This window comes from Pseudophryne corroboree, chromosome 1, assembly GCF_028390025.1.
Source record: "Pseudophryne corroboree isolate aPseCor3 chromosome 1, aPseCor3.hap2, whole genome shotgun sequence".
Taxonomy (NCBI): Eukaryota; Metazoa; Chordata; class Amphibia; order Anura; family Myobatrachidae; genus Pseudophryne; species Pseudophryne corroboree.
The window spans coordinates 459019750-459045499 of record NC_086444.1 but is presented as its reverse complement, the minus strand read 5'-3'; the positions used below and the strand labels follow the sequence as shown (position 1 = coordinate 459045499).

The following is a 25750-nucleotide window of genomic DNA, read 5'->3' as shown; positions in this document are numbered from 1 at the left end:
CAGGAGGCTGTATATGCAGTACTCCTTTGATAAAAATCTGGACCTCAGGGACTGAGGCCAATTCTTTGTGGAAGAATATTGATAGGGCCGAAATTTGAACCTTAATAGATCCCAATTTGAGACCCATAGACAATCCTGATTGCAGGAAATGTAGGAAAACGACCCAGTTGAAATTCCTCCATCGGAGCACTCCGCTGCTCGCACCACGCAACATATTTTCGCCAAATACGGCGATAATGCTTCGCGGTGACTTCCTTCCTTGCCTTTATCAAGGTAGGAATGACTTCTTCTGGAATGCCTTTTCCTTTTAGGATCTGGCATTCAACGCCATGCCGTCAAACGCAGCCGCGGTAAGTCTTGAAAAAGACAAGGACCCTGCTGAAGCAGGTCCCTTCTCAGAAGTAGATGCCACGGATCGTCCGTGACCATCTCTTGAAGTTCCGGGTACCAAGTCCTTCTTGGCCAATCCGGAGCCACTAGTCTTACTCCTCTTTGCCGTATAATCCTCAATACCTTTGGTATGAGAGGCAGAGGAGGAAACACATATACCGACTGGTACACCCAAGGTGTTACCAGCGCGTCCACAGCTATTGCCTGCGGATCTCTTGACCTGGCGCAATACCTGTCCAGTGTTTTGTTGAGGCGAGACGCCATCATGTCCACCATTGGTTTTACCCAACGGTTTAATAGCATGTGGAAAACTTCTGGATGAAGTCCCCACTCTCCCGGGTGAAGGTCGTGTCTGCTGAGGAAGTCTGCTTCCCAGTTGTCCACGCCCGGGATGAATACTGCTGACAGTGCTATCACGTGATTCTCCGCCCAGCGAAGGATCCTGGCAGCTTCTGCCATTTCCCTCCTGCTTCTTGTGCCGCCCTGTCTGTTTACATGGGCGACTGCCGTGATGTTGTCCGACTGGATCAACACCGGTCTTCCTTGAAGCAGAGGTTCCGCCTGGCTTAGAGCATTGTAGATTGCTCTTAGTTCCAGAATGCTTATGTGAAGAGACTTTTTCAGGCTCGACCACACTCCCTGGAAATTTCTTCCCTGTGTGACTGCTCCCCAGCCTCTCAGGCTGGCATCCGTGGTCACCAGGATCCAATCCTGTATGCCGAATCTGCGGCCCTCCAATAGATGAGCCTCCTGCAACCACCACAGAAGGGATACCCTTGTCCTCGGCGACAGGGTTATCCGCAGGTGCATCTGAAGATGCGACCCTGACCATTTGTCCAACAGATCCCTTTGCATGGAATCTGCCGAAAGGGATTGCTTCGTAAGAAGCTACCATTTTTTCCCAGGACTCTTGTGCATTGATGTACAGACACCTTTCCTGGTTTTAGGAGGTTCCTGACCAGGTCAGATAACTCCTTGGCTTTTTCTTCGGGAAGAAAAACCTTTTTCTGAACTGTGTCCAGAATCATCCCCAGGAACAGCAGACGAGTTGTCGGCATTAATTGGGATTTTGGAATATTCAGAATCCATCCGTGCTGCTTTAGCACCTCTTGAGATAGTGCTAAACCCATCTCTAGCTGTTCTCTGGACCTTGCCCTTATTAGGAGATCGTCCAAGTATGGGATAATTAATACGCCTTTTCTTCGAAGAAGAAATATTATCTCGGCCATTACCTTTGTAAAGACCCGAGGTGCCGTGGACAAACCAAACGGCAGCGTCTGAAACTGATAGTGACAGTTTTGTACAACGAACCTGAGGTACCCCTGGTGTGAGGGGTAATTGGAACGTGGAGATACGCATCCTTGATGTCCAAGGATACCATAAAGTCCCCTTCTTCCAGGTTCGCTATCACTGCTCTGAGTGACTCCATCTTGAACTTGAACTTCTTTATGTATAGGTTCAAGGACTTCAGATTTAGAATAGGCCTTACCGAGCCATCCGGCTTCGGTACCACAAATAGAGTGGAATAATACCCCTTCCCTTGTTGTAGAAGAGGTACCTTGACTATCACCTGCTGAGAATACAGCTTGTGAATGGCTTCCAAAACCGTCTCCCTTTCTGAGGGGGACGTTGGTAAAGCAGACTTCAGGAAACGGCGAGGTGGCTCTGTCTCTAATTTCAACCTGTACCCCTGAGATATTATCTGCAGGATCCAGGGATTTACCTGCGAGTGAGCCCACTGCGCGCTGTAATTTTTGAGACGACCGCCTACCGCCCCCGAGTCCGCTTGCGAAGCCCCAGCGTCATGCTGAGGCTTTTGTAGAAGCCGGGGAGGGCTTCTGTTCCTGGGAAGGAGCTGCCTGTTGCTGTCTCTTCCCTCGTCCTCTGCCTCGTGGCAGATATGAATAGCCCTTTGCTCTCTTATTTTTAAAGGAACGAAAGGGCTGCGGTTGAAAGGTCGGTGCCTTTTTCTGTTGGGGAGTGACTTGAGGTAGAAAGGTGGATTTCCCGGCCGTAGCCGTGGCCACCAAATCCGATAGACCGACCTCAAATAACTCCTCTACGCATCGCCTGTCCACTGTCGTGTCCATAAAGCTCTTCTGGCCGAAATGGACATAGCACTTACCCGTGATGCCAGTGTGCAGATATCTCTCTGTGCATCACGCATATAAAGAAATGCATCCTTTATTTGTTCTAACGACAGTAAAATATTGTCCCTGTCCAGGGTATCAATATTTTTGATCAGGGACTCTGACCAAACTACCCCAGCACTGCACATCCAGGCAGTCGCAATAGCTGGTCGTAGTATAACACCTGCATGTGTGTATATACCTTTTTGGATATTTTCCATCCTCCTATCTGATGGATCTTTAAGTGCGTCCGTCTCAGGAGAGGGTAACGCCACTTGTTTTGATAAGCGTGTTAGCGCTTTGTCCACCCTAGGAGGTGTTTCCCAGCGCTCCCTAACCTCTGGCGGGAAAGGGTATAAAGCCAATAACTTCTTTGAAATTAGCAGTTTTTTATCGGGGCACCCCACGCTTCATCACACACGTCATTTAATTCTTCTGATTCGGTAAAAACTACTGGTAGTTTTTTCACACCCCACATAATACCCTGTTTAGTGGTACCTGTAGTATCAGCTAAATGTAACATCTCCTTTATTGCCAAAATCATATAACGTGTGGCCCTACTGGAAAATACGGTTGATTCGTCACCTTCACCACCGGAATCAGTGCCTGTGTCTGGGTCTGTGTCGACCGACTGAGGCAAGGGACGTTTTACAGCCCCTGACGGTGTTTGAGGCGCCTGGACAGACACTAATTGAGTGTCCGGCCGCCTCATGTCGGCAAACGACTGCTTAAGCGAGTTGACGCTATCCCGTAATTCCATAAATAAAGGCATCCATTCTGGTGTCGACCCCCTAGGAGGTGACATCCTCATATTTGGCAATTGCTCCGCCTCCACACCAATAACGTCCTCATACATGTCGACACACACGTACCGACACACAGCAGACACACAGGGAATGCTCTATACGAAGACAGGACCCACTAGCCCTTTGGGGAGACAGAGGGAGAGTCTGCCAGCACACACCAAAAAGCGCTATATATGACAGGGATAGCCTTATGATTAAGTGCTCCCTTATAGCTGCTTTTATATTAATATATTGCCATTTATTCTGCCCCCCCTCTCTGTTATACCCTGTTTCTGTAGTGCAGTGCAGGGGAGAGACCTGGGAGCCTTCCTGACCAGCGGAGCTGTGACAGAAAATGGCGCCGTGTGCTGAGGAGATAGGCCCCGCCCCTTTTTCGGCGGGCTCGTCTCCCGCTATTTAGTACATTTAGGCAGGGGTAAATATCTCCATATAGCCTCTGGGGCTATATGTGAGGTATTTTTAGCCTTTTTAAAGGTTTTCATTTGCCTCCCAGGGCGCCCCCCCCCAGCGCCCTGCACCCTCAGTGACTGCCGTGTGAAGTGTGCTGAGAGGAAAATGGCGCACAGCTGCAGTGCTGTGCGCTACCTTAAGAAGACTGCAGGAGTCTTCAGCCGCCGATTCTGGACCTCTTCTTGCTTCAGCATCTGTGAGGGGGCCGGCGGCGTGGCTCCGGTGACCATCCAGGCTGTACCTGTGATCGTCCCTCTGGAGCTTCATGTCCAGTAGCCAAGAAGCCAATCCATCCTGCACGCAGGTGAGTTCACTTCTTCTCCCCTCTGTCCCTCGTTGCAGTGATCCTGTTGCCAGCAGGAATCACTGTAAAATAAAAAACCTAAGCTAAACTCTCTAAGCAGCTCTTTATGAGAGCCACCTAGAATTGCACCCTTCTCGGCCGGGCACAAAAATCTAACTGGAGTCTGGAGGAGGGTCATAGGGGGAGGAGCCAGTACACACCACCTGACCTGTAAAAGCTTTACTTTTGTGCCCTGTCTCCTGCGGAGCCGCTATTCCCCATGGTCCTTTCAGGAACCCCAGCATCCACTTAGGACGATAGAGAAATAATTTACTACTTATTAACCAAACCGCATGCTTGACATTCATAATTTCAATTTATAGATTATACTCCGTGTGTTCAGATTAACCCCCAAGCGCTGTTCAATCTTGCTTTCTCTCTCTCTATATATATATATATATATACATATATATATATATATATATATATATATATATATATATATATATATAAGTAAAAACTTTAACTCTGACAAGTTGATAATAAGGACTAATGCTACTTGGATAAAAGGAACAGGAACTCTATGGTGGTTATTTAAAATCGATCCATGGCACATAAAACTTCATAGCTTGACTTTTAGATAACAATCTCCATAGCCCCTTTTCTTGACACTTAGGGGTTTATTTACAAAGTGTCGGGTTGTAAAACCGGGCTCTTATGAGCATTTTTATGCCTGATATTTAAAAGAGCAATGCTTTTACGAGCAAGACGCAGATAGTAAAAGCATTGCCTTTTGAAGTATTGGTTATAAACACATTTAGATGTCCCATGTTTTACAACCCAACACTTTGGAAATATACCCTGAGGTATGTAAAAAGATTTTTTTCTTTTCATGACACTATCTTATAAATGTATGTGTATTTGTTTTTATCTGTAAGTCTGATATCTGTTTGATGTTTGATATTGCATCACATATTTTGCCACTGGAATCACTGCACTTGGACCTCTAACACCATTTATTTTATACAGAATATATTTACTAGAATTGGGAAGCATTAGTTTAAGTTACTAAGGCAGCAGATACACCCAACTCTCCACATATCACTCAGATATACTGTATTTGTAGGCAATATGTAATGTAATGTAATGATAATATACAACGGTTTCTCTACAGACCACTAATAATAAGGACATAATAAAACCTCACATTCAGGGGATGGACACACAATACAGTTAATTACTTACTGTACCTGCACAAAACACACCAGGGACTTCACTCCGCAGGATTACAGTCCTCACTTTGTTATTGCTCTTCAGCGACTCAACAGTCTTCATCATCTACAACACAGGAAATAAGCAGAGTGACACAATGAAATGTGAGAAAACAGTCATTAAACAATGGCAAAAGCCACAAAAACTAATGCCCTTATTTATCAATAAGTTATACATTTCACTGTGAGTGATAAATTGCACCAGCCAATCCGCTCCTATCTGTCATTTTTCAAACCCAGCCTGTGACATGGAAGTTAGGAGCTGATTGGCTGGTGCAATTTATCACTCATTAAAAAAATAAGGACTCTATTTTCATAGCACATTCACCTAACGGTGGCATCAGCATCTAAGGTTTACTATACAACCTACAATGAGATGGTATTGGGATCCCAACGCTTGAGATGCTGGCAGTCAAAATACAGACAGCAGCATCACAACGCTCAGGATCCCGACACCTATGTGGTAACTACCTTTAACCCCTAACCTAACCCTAACCCTCCTTTCCCGCACCTGACCCGAACCCAACATCCACCCCCCATCCCCCCCCCCGCCCCCCGCCGTCTAAATCTAACCCTCCCCCTGCAGCCTAAACCTAACCCTCCCCCCGGCATACCAGTGCAGAGTCCTGGAAGACTGCGATCGGAATTCTGGCGTTCGGGATCCCGGCACTACCATTTCAATCCATGAATCCCGAGCAGGGTCAAGATTCCAGCATCAGGATTCTGACTGCTGGGATCCATACCGGATCCCCCTACAGTCACCTGGATAAGGTTATCAAAGCAGAACAATTGACAATATGCCTTGCTAATATAGAGTTAAATAGGTTTCCAATCACAGGATTTACAAGTTACATTAGACCATACTTCATTTATGAACAGACAAATACTGACACTTACATTAGTTGATTTTACCAACCAACGTGTATTTCATATGATAAAGAAGAACCAGACAATGGAAAACACAGGATTTTAATACCTACCGGTAAATCCTTTTCTCCTAGTCCGTAGAGGATGCTGGGGTCCACTTCAGTACCATGGGGTATAGACGGTTCCGCAGGAGCCATGGGCACTTTAAGACTTTTCTAGAGTGTGAACTGGCTCCTCCCTCTATGCCCCTCCTCCAGACCTCAGTATAGGAACAGTGTCCAGGGAGACGGACATTTCGAGGAAAGGATTTACTTTTAAGTTAACGGTGAGATTCATACCAGCTCACACTTCAACCATGCCGCACACATGGCATTCAACAAAACACATGCCAACGGGCATGAACATTACAACAACCGTGCTGAAATTTTTTTTTAACAACATAACAACTGCAGGTAAATTACACACTGGGCTGGGTGCCCAGCATCCTCTACGGACTAGAGAAAAGGATTTACCGGTAGGTATTAAAATCCTGTTTTCTCATACGTCCTAGGGCAGGCATTCCCAACCACGGTCCTCAAGGCACACTAACAGTGCAGGTTTTAGTGATATCCAGGCTTCAGCACAGGTGACTTAATTAGCACCTCAGTTATTTTGATTTAACCATCTGTGCTGCAGCCTGGATATCACTAAAACCTGCACTGTTGGTGTGCCTTGAGGACCGTGGTTGGGAATGCCTGTCCTAGGGGATGCTGGGGTCCACTTCAGTACCATGGGGTTATACCAAAGCTCCAGTACGGGCGGGAGAGCGCGGATGACCCTGCAGCAACGATTGACCAAACTTGAGGTCCTAATCGGCCAAGGTGTCAAACTTGTAAAACTTAGCAAACGTGTTTGCCCCTGACCAAGTAGCTGCTCGGCAAAGTTGTAACGCCGAGACTCCCCGGGCAGCCGCCCAGAATGAGCCCACCTTTCTAGTAGAATAGGCATTCACCGAATTCAGTATCGGCAATCCTGACGTGGAAGGAGCGTGCTGAATCGTACCTCTGATCCAGCATGCAATGGTCTGCTTAGAAGCAGGACACCCAATCTTGTTGGGAGCATACAGGACAAACAGATCCTCTGTTTTCGTATCCGAGCTGTTCTTGCGATATAAATTTTCAAAGCTCTGACCACATCCAGAGACTTTGACGCAGTGAAGGTGTCAGTAGCCACTGGCACCACAATAGGTTGGTTTATATGGAAAGAAGAAACCACCTTTCGGAAGAAATTGCTGACGAGTTCTTAACTCAGCCCTATCTTCATGGAAGATCAAGTAAGGACTCTTGTGAGACAAGGCCGCTAACTCAGACACCCTCCTTGCGGATGCCAAGGCCAACAGCATGACCACTTGCCAAGTGAGAAACTTCAACTCTATCTCCTGTAGAGGTTCAAACCAATCAGATTGAAGGAACTGCAACACCACGTTAAGATCCCATGGTGCCACTGGAGGCACAAATGGAGGTTGGATGTGCAGAACCCCTTTCACGAACGTCTGAACTTCTGGAAGGGAGGCCAATTGTTTCTGAAAGAAAATGGACAAGGCCGAAATCTGGACCTTGATTGAACCCAATCTTAGGCCCGCATCCACACCTGCCTGCAGAAAATGGAGAAAATGTCCTAACTGAAACTCTTCCGTAGGAGCCTTCTTGGATTCACACCAAGACACATATTTTCTCCAAATACGGTGGTAATGTTTATACGTTACTCCTTTTCTGGCATGAATCAGAGTGGGAATGACTTCTTTTGGAATACCCTTTCGGGCTAGGATCCGGCGCTCAACAGCCATGCCGTCAAACGTAGCCGCGGTAAGTCTTGATACACGCACGGCCCCTGCTGCAGCAGGTCCTCGCGAAGAGGAAGAGGCCGAGGATCTTCTATTAGCGACTCCTGAAGATCTGGATACCAAGCTCTCCTTGGCCAGTCTGGGACAATGAGGATCGCTCCAACCCTTGTTCTTCTCTCGATCTTGAGCACTTTTGGTATTAGTGGAAGTGGAGGAAAGACATACACCAACCCAAACACCCACGGTGTCACCAGTGCATCCACTGCTATTGGTTGAGGGTCTCTCGACCTGGAACAATATCTCTGAAGCTTCTTGTTGAGACGAGATGCCATCATGTCTACTTGAGGAACTCCCCAAAGACCTGTCACCTCTGAGAAGACTTGTTGGTGGAGGCCCCATTCTCCTGGATGGAGATCATGTCTGCTGAGGAAGTCTGCTTCCCAGCTGTCCACTCCCGGAATGAAAATTGCAGACAGAGCTCTTGCATGTCTTTCTGCCCAGAGGAGGATCTTTGTCACCTCTGCCATCGCCGCTCTGCTTTTCGTTCCGCCCTGACGGTTTATGTACGCGACTGCTGTTACGTTGTCCGACTGGATCTGTACGGGTTGATCTTAAAGAAGATGCTCCGCATGTAGTAGGCCGTTGTAAATGGCTCTCAACTCCAGAACGTTTATGTGAAGACAGGTTTCCTGACTTGACCATCTTCCTTGGAAGCTTTCTCCCTGTGTAACTGCACCCCAGCCTCGGAGACTTGCATCCGTGGTTACTAGGACCCAGTCCTGAATCCCGAACCTGCATCCCTCTAGTAGGTGAGAACTGTGTAGCCACCACAGGAGCAAAATTCTGGCTTTGGATGACAGGATTATCTTCTGGTGCATGTGTAGGTGGGATCCGGACCACTTGTCCAACAGGTCCTACTGGAATACTCTGGCATGGAACCGGCCAAACTGTATGGCCTTGTAGGCCGCTACCATCTTTCCCAACAACCGAATGCATTGATGAATGGACACTCTAGTTGGTTTCAGAATTTGTTTGACTATTCTCTGGATTTCCAGAGCCTTTTCCACTGGAAGAAAAACCCTCTGTACTTCTGTGTCCAGTATCATCCCGAGAAAGGATAATCTTGTCGTTGGTTCCAACTGTGACTTTGGAAAATTTATGATCCAACTGTGTTGTTGAAGTACTGTCAGGGAGAGTGCAATGTTCTGCACCAACTTTTCCCTGGACCTCGCTTTTATCAGGAGATCGTCCAGGTAAGGAATTATATTGACTCCTTTCTGTCGAAGGAGGGCCATCATCTCCGCCATCACCTTAGTGAACACCCTCGGTGCCGTGAAGAGTCCAAACGGCAACGTCTGAAATTGGTAATAACACTCCTGTATCGCAAATCTCAGATAAGCTTGATGAGGAGGATAGATGGGAACATGTAAGTAGGCATCCTTTATGTCCACTGACACCATGAACTCCCCTTCCTCCAGACTGGAAATCACTGCCCTCAGAGACTCCATCTTGAACTTGAACCTTTGCAGGTAGAGATTCAGAGATTTCAGGTTTAGAATTGGTCTGACCGAGCCGTCCGGCTTCGGAACTACAAAGAGGCTTGAATAAAACCCTTCTCCTTGTTGTGACAAGGGAACCAGGACAATGACTTGATCCTGACATAATTTTTGTATTGCTGCTGCTACTACTTCCTTGTCTGGAAGAGAAGCTGGTATGGCCGATTTGAAAAATCGGCATGGGGGAATGTCTTTAAACTCCAGTTTGTACCCGTGGGACACAATTTGTAAGATCCACGGGTCCAGGCCAGATTGAACCCAGAACTGACTGAAAAGTTTAAGACGTGCCCCCACCTGATCGGACTCCCGCAAGGGAGCCCCAGCGTCATGCTGAAGATTTGGCAGAAGCAGGGATTGATTTCTGCTCCTGTGATCCTGGAGACGCTGCAGACTTTTTTCCTTTTCCCCTTCCTCTACCCGCAGAGAAAGGGGAACCTTTACCCTTTTTGTATTTATCGGGCCGAAAGGACAGCATCTGAGAGTGATGTGTCTTTTTCGCCGGGGCAGGAGCATAAGGCAAGAATGTCGACTTACCTGCGGTAGCCGTAGAAACTAAAGCATCCAGCCCATCTCCAAACAAGGCCTCACCTTTATACGGGAGAGCCTCCATACTTCTTTTGAAATCTGCGTCAGCATTCCATTGTCGAATCCACAACGCCCTCCTTGCTGAAATAGCCATGGTAGCGGCTTTTGATCCCAAGAGGCCAATATCTTTCATGGCTTCTAGCATATACACAGCAGCGTCTTTGATATGACCCAACGTTAGGAGAATCTCTATTGTGTCAATTTCTGATGACAAGTTTTCTGACCACTTTTCAATAGCACTACTCACCCACGCACAGGCAATGGTAGGTCTGAGTAGTGTTCCATTGGCCACATAAATAGATTTTAACGTAGTCTCTAACTTGCGGTCTGCCGGTTCCTTTAGGGAAGCCGTCCCAGGCGCAGGGAGAATCACCTTTTTTGTTAATCGTGACAGGGCACTGTCTAAAACGGGGAGTGACTACCACCTTTTCCTGTCCTTTGCCGGGCAAGGAAAAGCTACCTGAATTCTTTTGGGAATCTGAAATTTCTTTTCAGGGTTTACCCAGACTCCCTCAAGGAGAGTGTTCAGCTCATGAGATGGAGGAAAAGTTACGTTAATTTTCTTTTCTTTATAAAAGTAAGCCTTCTCCTGAGGTAAAGGAGGGGGTTTTGTAACTTCTAAGACCTCCTTTATAGCAACAATCATGTACTGAATGTTTTTCGATAATTTTGGATCCATTCCCCTGGAATCACTAGTGTCGACACAGGAATCAGAGTCCGTGTTGGTATCAGTATGTACTACTTGTGCAAATGACCTTTTATGTGACCCAGAGGGGTCCCCTGTGGATGAAAAAGCAGAACTATTAAAAATCACATCTTCAACGGATTTTCTCCAGGTTTCTGCATGAGACTCAGACTTATCTAATCTCTTACTGATATGATTCACACTATCACGTAATTCCTTCACCCATTCAGGCTCGTGGTATGCCGGCAGCACCACCACATTACAACTCTGTGTCCCTAAAATGGATCCCTCAGGGGAAGAGCTCCCTGCCTCAGACATGTCACCACACGTGCACAAACACATCACAGACACTCCAGGGCTTATAGGGGACAGACCCACAGTAAAATCTGTTAAAAGGACACAGAAAGGATTTGCCAGTTCACAACTCAGCGCCAATATAAAATCCCTGTGTAATATAAAATGTCCACAGAGACAAGGAGATCATGTGAGACCTGATCTGGTGAGGCAGGACATCCCACTTGGTAAGAATCAATTTCTGTAGAGGGCGGGAATGAAATTGAGCGTACTCCACCATGTCGAAAGCCGACAAGATTAGACCTAGCACTTGCATCGCCTAATGTATCTACACTTGCGAACGAGATAGGAAGCATCGGTATCCTGTCCTGAAGTTTCAGGACCTTCTCCTGAGAACAACAGCTGGTTGTGAGTGTCCAACAATGCCCCCAGGTGCACCATGCTCTGAGCAGGGACCAGGGAAGATTCCTCCCAGTTGATGAGACACCCGAGGGCTTGCAGAAACTGGAGCATCAGATCCAGATGGCGTAGGAGAATTTCTGGGGAATTCGCCAGGATCAACAAGTCGTCCAGATACGGGAGGATCCTGACCCCTTAACTGCGGAGTACAGCTGTCATTACCGCTATGACCTTGGTGAAGACTCACAGGGCCGTGGTCAAACCAAAAGGTAACACCCGAAATTGGTAATGGAGGTTACCAACAGCAAACCTCATGTACTGCTGATGCGACATTGCAATAGTAATAGGCAGGTAAGCATCCTGTATGTCCAGGGAGACCATATAGTCCCCGGGTTCCAAGTCCAGAACAATAGAGCGAAGAGTTTCCATACGAAACTTGGAGACTCTCACATATTTGTTCAAGAACTTGAGGTTGAGAATGGGCCGAGAGGACCCATTCTGTTTCGGGACTAGGAATAGCGGTGAATAGTACCCCTTGCCTCTCTGAGCCAGAGGCACCTGTACTACCAGAGGGAGGCCCGTCCCGTCATGCAACAGGCTTGTCAGGTTTGGAAGCATGCTGACGGGCAGCCCAGGCCCGTTTAGGTTTGGGCTTAGTGGGTTTGGAAGTGCTAGCCTGTTTCGGGTACGCCTGACCTTTTGCTGAAGGACGAAAGGAGCGAAAAGGAAGTACTCTTAGCCTTCGGTACCGAAGGAGCAGTACTAGGTAGACACGCTGTTTTAGCAGAAGCTAAGTCAGCCACTATCTTGTTGAGGTCCTCTCCAAAAAGAATGTCTCCCTTAAAAGGAAGCACCTCCAAGGATTTTCTTAGAATCCAGATCCACAGACTAGGACGGTAACCAGAGAATCCGGCGAGCCAAAATGGACATAGTAGAAGCCTTGGCCGCCAGAATACCGACATAAGAAGCCACCTCCTTAATGTAATGAGATGCTGTGACAATATACGAGAGACATTGTCTAGCATTATCAGAAAAATTAGACGGCAGCTCCGTTTCCACCTCCTGAGCCCACGCTTCAATAGCCTCTGCAGCCCATGTCGCTGCAATAGTGGCCATGCACAGCACCTGCTAGGGTGTAAATCACTTTTAAACAACCCTCCACATGCTTGTCCGTCATTTTTTTCAGAGAAATGACGGTAGATACAGGCAGAGCTGAGGATACCACCAGCCGCGTCACTTATGAATCCACTGGCGGGGGCGTTTCCCAATTTTTACTTAGCTCCGCAGTGAGGGGATAGCGAGCCAGCATCTTCTTGTGAGGCGTGAATATCTTTCCTGGATTTACCCAGGATTCCTGACGTATGTCAACTAAATGATCAGAATGCGGTAAAACTTGTTTAACGACTTTCTGACGTTTAAATCTATCCGGTTTCTTAGGGGCAGCGTCAGGCTCCGGGTCATCAGTAATTTGAAGAATTAGCCTGATAGCCTCCAATAAGTCAGGAACATCCACCTGTGAGACAGATTCCCCATCAGAAGTATCTGGATCAGTGTCTGTGGGGTCAGTATATACGCCAACCTCATCAGACGAGGTGTCTGGGACGTGGGTGGATTGTGAGGAAGTAATGGCCCCTTGGTCTTAGACAGGCGAGGGTTAGATTTCTGTTTAGTCAGTGATTGGTTCAATTGCTGTAACTGAGTGGACAGGTGATCTGCCCATGGCGTATTAACCGCAGGGACCATAAGCGGTTGTACCGGCACAGGAGGTCCCATAGGGGGCGTAAGTTGAATTACCAGCGTACTTAATAACGTGGAGAAAGTAGCCCAAGGTGGGTCATTTTGAACCCCTGTTGCTACGGTCCCACTGGGGGAAAGGAACCCCCAGAACCTGAACCCTCTGCTGCTATGTTTTCCTCTAATGTGTCTGCAGCGTCACCACCACGCAATGTGGGATCAGCCCCAGCTCCGTCGCCTCTTGTAGCTGACATATCTGAAAGCTCAATTCAAGGCAACCCAGTACAATATCAGCAGCTCAATACCTGACAAGAACCCCCTGTGCAGTGTATCAGCACAAACAGAGAATTCAAGAGGTATATGGTGACTAAAAATCACAGAGAGAAATACACAATAAGCATATCCTGTGAAACACCTATATTAAATAATAACCCTGACGCACTTAGCCCCCTCCGGTTACAGAATATAGGGATAGCAATCTGAGTGAGATACACGAAATGTAAGTCACGCAGCAGTTATATGCACACACACATAGTCACATTGTACAATGCAGAAATTATGACATGCAATAAAACGGCACTGGACTAGCAATACAAAGTAATACTAAGTACAGCTATACACTCAATAGATATATCAATGCACAGTAAAGACTGGATGTATATCACAGGGTACTTGTATTATATAACCCTGACTAAATGCACCGTTTCTTAACTAACACTGTCAGCAGACATGTAGAATACTAAGTGTCCTGTAAAATGCACAGCGCTGACATGCAGGCGGCTTTACAGAGGAGGATTTGCCCAAACAGTCCCAGGATCAGCTCAGCTTGCTAGAAATGGTGCCCAAACGCTGACAGGGAGTGAGAGAGAGAGAGAGTGAGAGAGAGAGAGTGAGAGAAAGAGAGAGAGAGATGCAGCTCCAGGGCGGAAACATTTACTCTAAATGGCGCCCTGGGGCTGGGGGAGGGGCTACAGGTCAAAGCCTTATCCCCTTGCTGGACTTCACCACCGGGTACTGCGGGCAATGTAGCAAACATTTTTTAGTAAAACCGACCTGTGCCCTTGCCCTGGTGGTATAGTGGGGTCCCTGTACTGCACAGTGTCCACGCCAGCGCGCGTGGCCCGCCTCCCACCAGCCGCGCCGGATCGCGGTTTCCAGTAGATCCTGCCTGGGGGACCCTCTTACCTCCTCCTGAGTGCGGCCACGCGATCCTGGAGAGCTGCGGCGGGGTGTGTGACTGACTGAAGCAAACCGGAGCCTCTGCTTTAAGTACCCAGCAACCAGGGCGTGGGAGTATACAGCGCCGCTGGGGAGGTGATGGGGCTGCAGCAGGAAATGTCTGACTGGCATCTAACACTCACAGTGTCTCTGCTGCAGCCCTTGAAGTCTTCAAGTTTCACACTTAAGAAAGCTCTTCTGAGGGTTGCTGGAGCAGCCCACCTGTAGTATGCCTGCACTTAATGGCACCAACTACAAAACTGAGCTCCTGTGCACGCAGGCGGGGTTATAGAGGAGGCGGCATAATGCATTCTGGGAACGGTCAAAGCTTATAGCCTGTTGGTGCCTCGGATGAAGATCTCTACACCCCAATGTTATTTCCTGTGGAACCCAGTGTACCCCGCAGCAGGAAATATCTATACACACACACACACACACACACACACATTTGTGCACCACGTACTGTAGACTGAAGCCGGCAGGAGGAGGACGTGCTGGGCAACAAAGCCGCCAGAGGTGGGTGCACGGTGGTAGGGGGATGTGCTGCGGGCTGTCCGATCACTGCTGAACACAGTGATCGGGACACCGCCAAACACAAACCACAGCCGCCAGGTGGTGGTGGGGAAGGTGCTCTGGGCTTCTCGATCACTGCTGAGCACACTGATGAGGACACACTGGGAGGCGGAGCCTCGGCTTCTCTTTGAGGTGAGGGAGAGCCGCGGCTACAAGAGAGCTTCACTGCAGAGCCAGCTGGGGGGGGGTACGAATGTGCCCAATCACTGTAGACAGCAGTGATTGGGACACACAGGGTGCAGGGCTGTGGGTGCAGAGGTACCGGGAGGTCCGTCTGATATAAACGACTACTGAAAGATTATCTTTCAGCAGCTGCCTAGCGGGCGTTTCTGACTGTTCCCGTCAGATGCGACCATGTCAGGGAAAGCCCAGCCTGGTGTGGTCGCATCTGATGCGACCATGCCAGGCAAGTGGTTAAGGACGGTTACACTGAGTGTGCGAGGACAGTCTTCATGGCGGTGACACAGATCTATTTAAAACATATTGATTAGGTCAGCATAAAGGTTGGATCTTACATTTAGCATAAACCACCTAGATTTATTTACTACACTATAATCTTTTTAGTGATTAGGTTAAGTACTAGATGGCACAGTCAGCTGTGTTTCATAAGCCTATCTTCATTCTGAAGGGTTTTCATTCTAGTAGATGTCCTTAACAGGCAGCTCCATAGTCACATCAATTTGATTGTCCAGTAAGACATGCTTATTATTGTTGTCATTATGCACAACAAATGACCAGAAACATTATCTATGAGTGCGGTACTGTGAAGAACCATGTTAATAATCTGAGAATAAAGCGTGCTAATTTTGCTATAAAAATTGGAACAGCTCGTGCAATTCAATTAGAGCAGTCAAGTTGCGGACATTGGGCCTAATTCAGACCTGATCGCAGCAGCAAACTTTATTTCTAATGGGCAAAACCATGTGCAGTGCAGGAGGGGGGGGGGGGGGGGGGGGGGAGGGGCAGATATAACATGCGCAGAGAGAGTTAAGGTGGGTACACACGGAGAGATCCATGATTAAAATCTAAGCCCCCCAGCGATAGCAATGCGCGGCCCTGCGCATCGCTACTATCGCCGGTGCTAAATTGAGCCTGCATGCATGCTCAATCTAGCGGGTCGCTCACTTCAGCGCTGTGTGAAGTGAGCGGCCCCCCATCCCCGTCCCCCTCGCTCAGCACACATTGTGCTGTGCTGAGCGGGAGGTAGAGATGTGTGCTGAGCGGTCTGTGTTAAGATCGCTCAGCACACATCTCTCCCGTCAGTACTAGCCTTTATATTTGGGTGGGGTGTGTTCACACTGAAATCTATATTGCAGTGTAAAAATTAAGCAGGCAGTATTTACCCTGCACAGAAACAATATAACCCACCCAAATCTAACTCTCTCTGCACATGTTATATTATTATTATAATTATTATTGTTATTATTATTATTATTATTATCATCATTTATTTATATGGCGCCACACGGGATCCACAGCGCCCAATTACAGAGTAAACAAACAAGCAAAACATGAAGACAGTGACTTACAGTTCAATACAATATAGGAAGAGTACAGGGTATGTAAACATAGCTGCGTCAGTAAACAGCACTTATATCCCCCCCCCCCCCACTAAAAATCACAGAGAAAAAATAAGATTTTACTTACCGATAAATCTATTTCTCGGAGTCCGTAGTGGATGCTGGGGTTCCTGAAAGGACCATGGGGGATAGCGGCTCCGCAGGAGACAGGGCACAAAAAGTAAAGCTTTTCCAGATCAGGTGGTGTGCACTGGCTCCTCCCCCTATGACCCTCCTCCAGACTCCAGTTAGGTACTGTGCCCGGACGAGCGTACACAATAAGGGAGGATTTTGAATCCCGGGTAAGACTCATACCAGCCACACCAATCACACCGTACAACTTGTGATCTAAACCCAGTTAACAGTATGATAACAGCGGAGCCTCTGAAAGATGGCTTCCTTCAACAATAACCCGAATTAGTTAACAATAACTATGTACAATTATTGCAGATAATCCGCACTTGGGATGGGCGCCCAGCATCCACTACGGACTCCGAGAAATAGATTTATCGGTAAGTAAAATCTTATTTTCTCTATCGTCCTAGTGGATGCTGGGGTTCCTGAAAGGACCATGGGGATTATACCAAAGCTCCCAAACGGGCGGGAGAGTGCGGATGACTCTGCAGCACCGAATGAGAGAACTCCAGGTCCTCCTTAGCCAGAGTATCAAATTTGTAAAATTTTACAAACGTGTTCTCCCCTGACCACGTAGCTGCTCGCAGAGTTGTAATGCCGAGACCCCTCGGGCAGCCGCCCAAGATGAGCCCACCTTCCTTGTGGAGTGGGCCTTTACAGATTTAGGCTGTGGCAGGCCTGCCACAGAATGTGCAAGTTGGATTGTGCTACAGATCCAACGAGCAATCGTCTGCTTAGACGCAGGAGCACCCATCTTGTTGGGTGCATACAATATAAACAACGAGTCAGATTTTCTGACTCCAGCTGTCCTTGCAATATATATTTTTAATGCTCTGACAACGTCCAGTAACTTGGAGTCCTCCAAGTCACTTGTAGCCGCAGGCACTACAATAGGCTGGTTCAGATGAAATGCTGACACCACCTTAGGGAGAAAATGCGGACGAGTCCGCAGTTCTGCCCTGTCCGAATGGAAAATCAGATATGGGCTTTTGTAAGATAAAGCTGCCAGTTCTGACACTCTCCTGGCCGAAGCCAGGGCTAGAAGCATGGTCACTTTCCATGTGAGATATTTCAAATCGACCTTTTTTAGTGGTTCAAACCAATGAGATTTTAGAAATTCCAAAACCACATTGAGATCCCACGGTGCCACTGGAGGCACCACAGGCGGCTGTATATGCAGCACTCCCTTAACAAAGGTCTGGACTTCAGGGACTGAAGCCAATTCTTTTTGAAAGAAAATCGACAGGGCCGAAATTTGAACCTTAATAGATCCCAATTTGAGACCCATAGACAATCCTGATTGCAGGAAATGTAGGAATCGACCCAGTTGAAATTCCTCCGTCGGAGCACTCCGATCTTCGCACCACGCAACATATTTTCGCCAAATTCGGTGATAATGTTGCACGGTTACTTCCTTCCTTGCTTTAATCAAAGTAGGAATGACTTCTTCCGGCATGCCTTTTTCCTTTAGGATCCGGCGTTCAACCGCCATGCCGTCAAACGCAGCCGCGGTAAGTCTTGAAACAGACAGGGACCCTGCTGAAGCAAGTCCCTCCTTAGAGGTAGAGGCCACGGATCTTCCGTGATCATCTCTTGAAGTTCCGGGTACCAAGTCCTTCTTGGCCAATCCGGAACCACTAGTATCGTTCTCACGCCTCTTTGCCGTATAATTCTCAATACTTTTGGTATGAGAGGCAGAGGAGGAAACACATACACCGACTGGTACACCCAAGGCGTTACCAGCGCGTCCACAGCTATTGCCTGCGGATCTCTTGACCTGGCGCAATACCTGTCCAGTTTTTTGTTGAGGCGAGACGCCATCATGTCCACCATTGGTCTTTCCCAACGGGTTACCAGCATGTGGAAGACTTCTGGATGAAGTCCCCACTCTCCCGGGTGAAGATCGTGTCTGCTGAGGAAGTCTGCTTCCCAGTTGTCCACTCCCGGGATGAACACTGCTGACAGTGCTATCACATGATTCTCTGCCCAGCGAAGAATCCTTGCAGCTTCTGCCATTGCACTCCTGCTTCTTGTGCCGCCCTGTCTGTTCACATGGGCGACTGCCGTGATGTTGTCCGACTGGATCAACACCGGTTTTCCTTGAAGCAGAGGTTCTGCCTGGCTTAGAGCATTGTATATTGCTCTTAGTTCCAAAATGTTTATGTGAAGAGACGTTTCCAGGCTCGTCCATACTCCCTGGAAGTTTCTTCCTTGTGTGACTGCTCCCCAGCCTCTCAGGCTGGCGTCCGTGGTCACCAGGATCCAATCCTGTATGCCGAATCTGCGGCCCTCCAATAGATGAGGACTCTGCAACCACCACAGAAGAGACACCCTTGTCCTTGGAGACAGGGTTATCCGTAGGTGCATCTGAAGATGCGACCCTGACCATTTGTCCAACAGATCCCTTTGGAAAATTCTTGCGTGGAATCTGCCGAATGGAATTGCTTCGTAAGAAGCCACCATTTTTCCCAGGACTCTTGTGCATTGATGTACAGACACCTTTCCTGGTTTTAGGAGGTTCCTGACAAGCTCGGATAACTCCTTGGCTTTTTCCTCCGGGAGAAAAACCTTTTTCTGAACCGTGTCCAGAATCATCCCTAGGAACAGCAGACGAGTTGTCGGCATTAACTGGGATTTTGGAATATTCAGAATCCACCCGTGCTGTTTTAGCACTTCTTGAGACAGTGCTAATCCCATCTCTAGCTGTTCTCTGGACCTTGCCCTTATTAGGAGATCGTCCAAGTATGGGATAATTAATACGCCTTTTCTTCGAAGAAGAATCATCATCTCGGCCATTACCTTTGTAAAGACCCGAGGTGCCGTGGACAATCCGAACGGCAGCGTCTGAAACTGATAGTGACAGTTTTGTACAACGAACCTGAGGTACCCCTGGTGTGAGGGGTAAATTGGAACGTGGAGATACGCATCCTTGATGTCCAAGGATACCATAAAGTCCCCCTCTTCCAGGTTCGCTATCACTGCTCTGAGTGACTCCATCTTGAACTTGAACTTCTTTATGTACAGGTTCAAGGACTTCAGATTTAGAATAGGCCTTACCGAGCCATCCGGCTTCGGTACCACAAAAAGAGTGGAATAATACCCCTTCCCTTGTTGTAGAAGAGGTACCTTGACTATCACCTGCTGAGAGTACAGCTTGTGAATGGCTTCCAAAACCGTCTCCCTTTCGGAGGGGGACGTTGGTAAAGCAGACTTCAGGAAACGGCGAGGTGGATCTGTCTCTAATTCCAACCTGTACCCCTGAGATATTATCTGCAGGATCCAGGGATCTACTTGCGAGTGAGCCCACTGCGCGCTGTAATTTTTGAGACGACCCCCCACCGTCCCCGAGTCCGCTTGAGAAGCCCCAGCGTCATGCTGAGGCTTTTGTAGAAGCCGGGGAGGGCTTCTGTTCCTGGGAAGGAGCTGCCTGTTGCTGTCTCTTCCCTCGACCTCTGCCTCGTGGCAGATATGAATTGCCCTTTGCTCTCTTATTTTTAAAGGAACGAAAGGGCTGCGGTTGAAAGGTCGGTGCCTTTTTCTGTTGGGGAGTGACTTGAGGTAGAAAGGTGGATTAACCGGCTGTAGCCGTGGCCACCAAATCTGATAGACCGACTCCAAATAACTCCTCCCCTTTATACTGCAAAACTTCCATATGCCGTTTTGAGTCCGCATCGCCTGTCCACTGTCGCGTCCATAAAGTTCTTCTGGCCGAAATGGACATAGCACTTACCCGTGATGCCAGTGTGCAGCTATCCCTCTGTGCATCACGCATATAAAGAAATGCATCCTTTATTTGTTCTAACGACAGTAAAATATTGTCCCTGTCCAGGGTATCAATATTTTCAATCAGGGACTCTGACCAAACTACCCCAGCACTGCACATCCAGGCAGTCGCTATAGCTGGTCGTAGTATAACACCTGCATGTGTGTATATACTTTTTTGGATATTTTCCATCCTCCTATCTGATGGATCTTTAAGTGCGGCCGTCTCAGGAGAGGGTAACGCCACTTGTTTAGATAAGCGTGTTAGCGCCTTGTCCACCCTAGGAGGTGTTTCCCAGCGCTCCCTAACCTCTGGCGGGAAAGGGTATAATGCCAATAATTTCTTTGAAATTATCAGCTTTTTATCAGGGACAACCCACGCTTCATTACACACGTCATTTAATTCTTCTGATTCAGGAAAAACTATAGGTAGTTTTTTCACACCCCACATAATACCCTGTTTAGTGGTACCTGTAGTATCAGCTAAATGTAACGCCTCCTTCATTGCCAAAATCATATAACGTGTGGCCCTACTGGAAAATACGGTTGATTCGTCACCGTCACCACTGGAGTCATCGCCTGTGTCTGGGTCTGTGTCGACCGACTGAGGCAAAGGGCGTTTCACAGCCCCTGACGGTGTTTGAGTCGCCTGGACAGGCACTAATTGATTGTCCGGCCGTCTCATGTCGTCAAACGACTGCTTTAGCGTGTTGACACTATCCCGTAGTTCCATAAATAAAGGCATCCATTCTGGTGTCGACTCCCTAGGGGGTGACATCCTCATATTTGGCAATTGCTCCGCCTCCACGCCAATATCGTCCTCATACATGTCGACACACACGTACCGACACACAGCAGACACACAGGGAATGCTCCTAACGAAGACAGGACCCACTAGCCCTTTGGGGAGACAGAGGGAGAGTTTGCCAGCACACACCAAAAGCGCTATATATATATATCAGGGATAGCCTTATAATAAGTGCTCCCTTATAGCTGCTTTGTTATATCAAAATATCGCCATAAATTTGCCCCCCCTCTCTGTTTTACCCTGTTTCTGTAGTGCAGTGCAGGGGAGAGACCTGGGAGCCGTCCTGACCAGCGGAGCTGTGAGAGGAAATGGCGCCGTGTGCTGAGGAGATAGGCCCCGCCCCTTTTCTGGCGGGCTCGTCTCCCGCTATTTAGAGAAATCAGGCAGGGGTTAAATATCTCCATATAGCCTCTGGGGGCTATATGTGAGGTATTTTTAGCCTTTATATAGGTTACATTTGCCTCCCAGGGCGCCCCCCCCCAGCGCCCTGCACCCTCAGTGACCGCGTGTGAAGTGTGCTGAGAGGAAAATGGCGCACAGCTGCAGTGCTGTGCGCTACCTTTAGAAGACTGCAGGAGTCTTCAGCCGCCGATTCTGGACCTCTTCTGACTTCAGCATCTGCAAGGGGGCCGGCGGCGCGGCTCCGGTGACCATCCAGGCTGTACCTGTGATCGTCCCTCTGGAGCTTGATGTCCAGTAGCCAAGAAGCCAATCCATCCTGCACGCAGGTGAGTTGACTCCTTCTCCCCTCAGTCCCTCGCTGCAGTGATCCTGTTGCCAGCAGGAATCACTGTAAAATAAAAAACCTAGCTAAACTTTTTCTAAGCAGCTCTTTAGGAGAGCCACCTAGATTGCACCCTTCTCGGCCGGGCACAAAAATCTAACTGGAGTCTGGAGGAGGGTCATAGGGGGAGGAGCCAGTGCACACCACCTGATCTGGAAAAGCTTTACTTTTTGTGCCCTGTCTCCTGCGGAGCCGCTATCCCCCATGGTCCTTTCAGGAACCCCAGCATCCACTAGGACGATAGAGAAATACACAATAAGCATATCCTGTGAAACACCTATATTAAATAATAACCCTGACGCACTTAGCCCCCTCAGGTTACAGAATATAGGGATAGCAATCTGAGTGAGATACACGAAATGTAAGTCACGCAGCAGTTATATGCACACACACATAGTCACATTGTACAATGCAGAAATTATGACATGCAATAAAACGGCACTGGACTAGCAATACAAAGTAATACTAAGTACCAGAGCCGTAACTAGGTCTGTGCCAGAGGGGCATTGCACACAGCGCAACTGCACTGTGGGCGCACCATCTGGCAACACCACCCGCACGGCCGCTGCCCGCCGCCCACTCTTAATTGCCTCCTGCCTCCCGCCGGCCGCCGCTGCAGTGCTTTCCTGTACGCAGGCAGAAACCCCCCCTGAGACGGACACACCTCTGCCTCAGTGGCGGATTTACGGCAAAGCAATTAACGCCCAGGCAGAAGTTGGCGGGGCCTAGGACCCATTGCGGCTCTGCAGGAAGGCACAACCTTGGACACACTGGCTCTCCACGTGGTTGCTCTCCAGCGTCCTGCGGGCCTCCCCACTGTGTGTGCGTGCCGGTGACGAGACAACGGTGAGGAGCATCATCCAGCTATCTTCAGGCTCTCAGCTTATGGGAAAGGATATGCTGCCAGCCTACCTCCCAGGACTCACTCGGTCCGGGTAAGACTCCGGAGATCTGGGTGTCCGCAGTGCGCCTGTAGCACATTTACTGTATGTTGAATGGTTAATGGGTGTGTGTGTGTAATGATTAATGCAGCATGTGGGGGGGTAATTATTAATGCAGCATATGGGGGTAATTATTAATGCAGCATATGGGGGGGGGTAATTATTAATGCAGCATATGGGGGGGTAATTATTAATGCAGCATATGGGGGGGTAATGATTAATGTGGCAAATGGGGGGGGTAATGATTAATGTGGCAAATGGGGGGGTGTAATGATTAATGCAGTGTGTGTAATGAAAGTACAGCATATAGGAGGAATGTAGTGTCGTGTATAAAAGGGGGTGTAACGACTTGGTGCAGCATATAGGGGGGATGTAGTGCAGCATATTGGGGGAGGGGGATGTAGTGCAGAGTATGGGGGGTGTACACAACTTAGTGCAGCATATACAGTAGGGGGATGTAGTGCAGCATATCGTAGTGATGTGGTGTAGCGATGTAGTGCGGCATGTAGGAGGGCGTAGTGATGTAATATAGTGATGTAGTGCAGTGTATTAGGGGCGTGTACTGATTTAGCGCAGCATATTGGGGGGGTATAGTGTAGTGGTCTAGTGCAGTGTATAGGAAGGCATACTGTAGTGATGTAATGTAGCGATGTACTGCGGTGGTGTAGTGCAGCAAAGTATTGTAGCCTATGGGGGTTGTAGTGCATTGATGTTGTGTAGTGGGGAACGCGCTGCTGTGGAGGGGGCATGCCAGTGAGACACTGCAAGCACACAATGAGGATTGTTTGCGAAAGGGGGGTTCCCCTTGGTGTCTTGCTTAGGGCCCCATGAAGTCTAAATCCGCCTCTGCTCTGCCTCTGTCTCCTTTAGTGATTCCCGCAGCAATGATCGGCGCTGCCAGCAGCTCCTATATATAGAGAGCGCTGCTCAACAAAGCTCTCCTGTGCTACGGCTGAGAGGAGCTTCGGGCACCCGGCGTCAGGGGAATCGGTAGAACCGGCAGCGGCGGCAGGCACTAAACAGCAATGCACAAAGGATTTTTCTCTATTGGGCGCCGGGCGGCCTTTACACTCTTCTCACCGGGGCTGACCTACACTCTGCTGTGCTCCCAGTTCCAGCGCCGCTGCCTCCTTTTTCAGTGTTCCCAGCTTAACAGGACTTCAAGGGGCAGGCTCCGGCTCAATGAAGGCAGCACAGATGGACAGACCCTTGCGGCGCTGACTTCAGGTTACCTGCCCCCTCCTGTTCTATATATCGTGTATATTATATGTATATATATATAATAATAAGAATTTACTTACCGATAATTCTATTTCTCGGAGTCCGTAGTGGATGCTGGGGTTCCTGAAAGGACCATGGGGTTCCTGAAAGGACCATGGGGAATAGCGGCTCCGCAGGAGACAGGGCACAAAAAGTAAAGCTTTTCCAGATCAGGTGGTGTGCACTGGCTCCTCCCCCTATGACCCTCCTCCAGACTCCAGTTAGGTACTGTGCCCGGACGAGCGTACACAATAAGGGAGGATTTTGAATCCCGGGTAAGACTCATACCAGCCACACCAATCACACCGTACAACTTGTGATCTAAACCCAGTTAACAGTATGATAACAGAGGAGCCTCTGAAAGATGGCTCCCTAAACAATAACCCGAATTAGTTAACAATAACTATGTACAAGTATTGCAGATAATCCGCACTTGGGATGGGCGCCCAGCATCCACTACGGACTCCGAGAAATAGAATTATCGGTAAGTAAATTCTTATTTTCTCTATCGTCCTAGTGGATGCTGGGGTTCCTGAAAGGACCATGGGGATTATACCAAAGCTCCCAAACGGGCGGGAGAGTGCGGATGACTCTGCAGCACCGAATGAGAGAACTCCAGGTCCTCTTTTGCCAGGGTATCAAATTTGTAGAATTTTACAAACGTGTTCTCCCCTGACCACGTAGCTGCTCGGCAGAGTTGTAATGCCGAGACCCCTCGGGCAGCCGCCCAAGATGAGCCCACCTTCCTTGTGGAATGGGCCTTAACAGATTTAGGCTGTGGCAGGCCTGCCACAGAATGTGCAAGTTGAATTGCGTTACAAATCCAACGAGCAATCGACTGCTTAGAAGCAGGCGCACCCAACTTGTTGGGTGCATACAGTATAAACAGCGAGTCAGATTTTCTGACTCCAGCCGTCCTTGAAATGTATATTTTTAAAGCTCTGACAACGTCCAACAACTTGGAGTCCTCCAAGTCGCTTGTAGCCGCAGGCACTACAATAGGCTGGTTCAGGTGAAACGCTGATACCACCTTAGGGAGAAAATGCGGACGCGTCCGCAGCTCTGCCCTATCCGAATGGAAAATTAAATAAGGGCTTTTATAAGATAAAGCCGCCAGTTCAGATACTCTCCTGGCGGAAGCCAGGGCCAGTAACATAGTCACTTTCCATGTGAGATATTTCAAATCCACATTTTTTAGTGGTTCAAACCAATGGGATTTGAGGAAATCTAAAACTACATTTAGATCCCACGGTGCCACCGGAGGCACAACAGGAGGCTGTATATGCAGTACTCCTTTGACAAAAGTCTGGACCTCAGGGACTGAGGCCAATTCTTTTTGGAAGAATATTGACAGGGCCGAAATTTGAACCTTAATAGATCCCAATTTGAGACCCATAGACAATCCTGATTGCAGGAATTGTAGGAAACGACCCAGTTGA

At 48.4% G+C, this 25750-nt stretch overlaps 1 protein-coding gene across 3 annotated transcripts in view; it reads right to left on the bottom strand.

Annotated features, from left to right (window-relative positions):
* Positions 1-25750, bottom strand: part of AUH (AU RNA binding methylglutaconyl-CoA hydratase) — a 625046-nt gene that overhangs the window by 510052 nt on the left and 89244 nt on the right. For 2 of the 3 annotated variants that reach the window (XM_063913676.1, XM_063913675.1), the window contains exon 3: positions 5309-5396. The exons of the other annotated variant lie outside the window; for it this stretch is intronic. In XM_063913676.1, coding sequence (XP_063769746.1) covers positions 5309-5396 — 88 coding nt within the window. The remainder of the gene's footprint in view (positions 1-5308; positions 5397-25750) is intronic. 3 annotated transcript variants of the gene reach the window in all.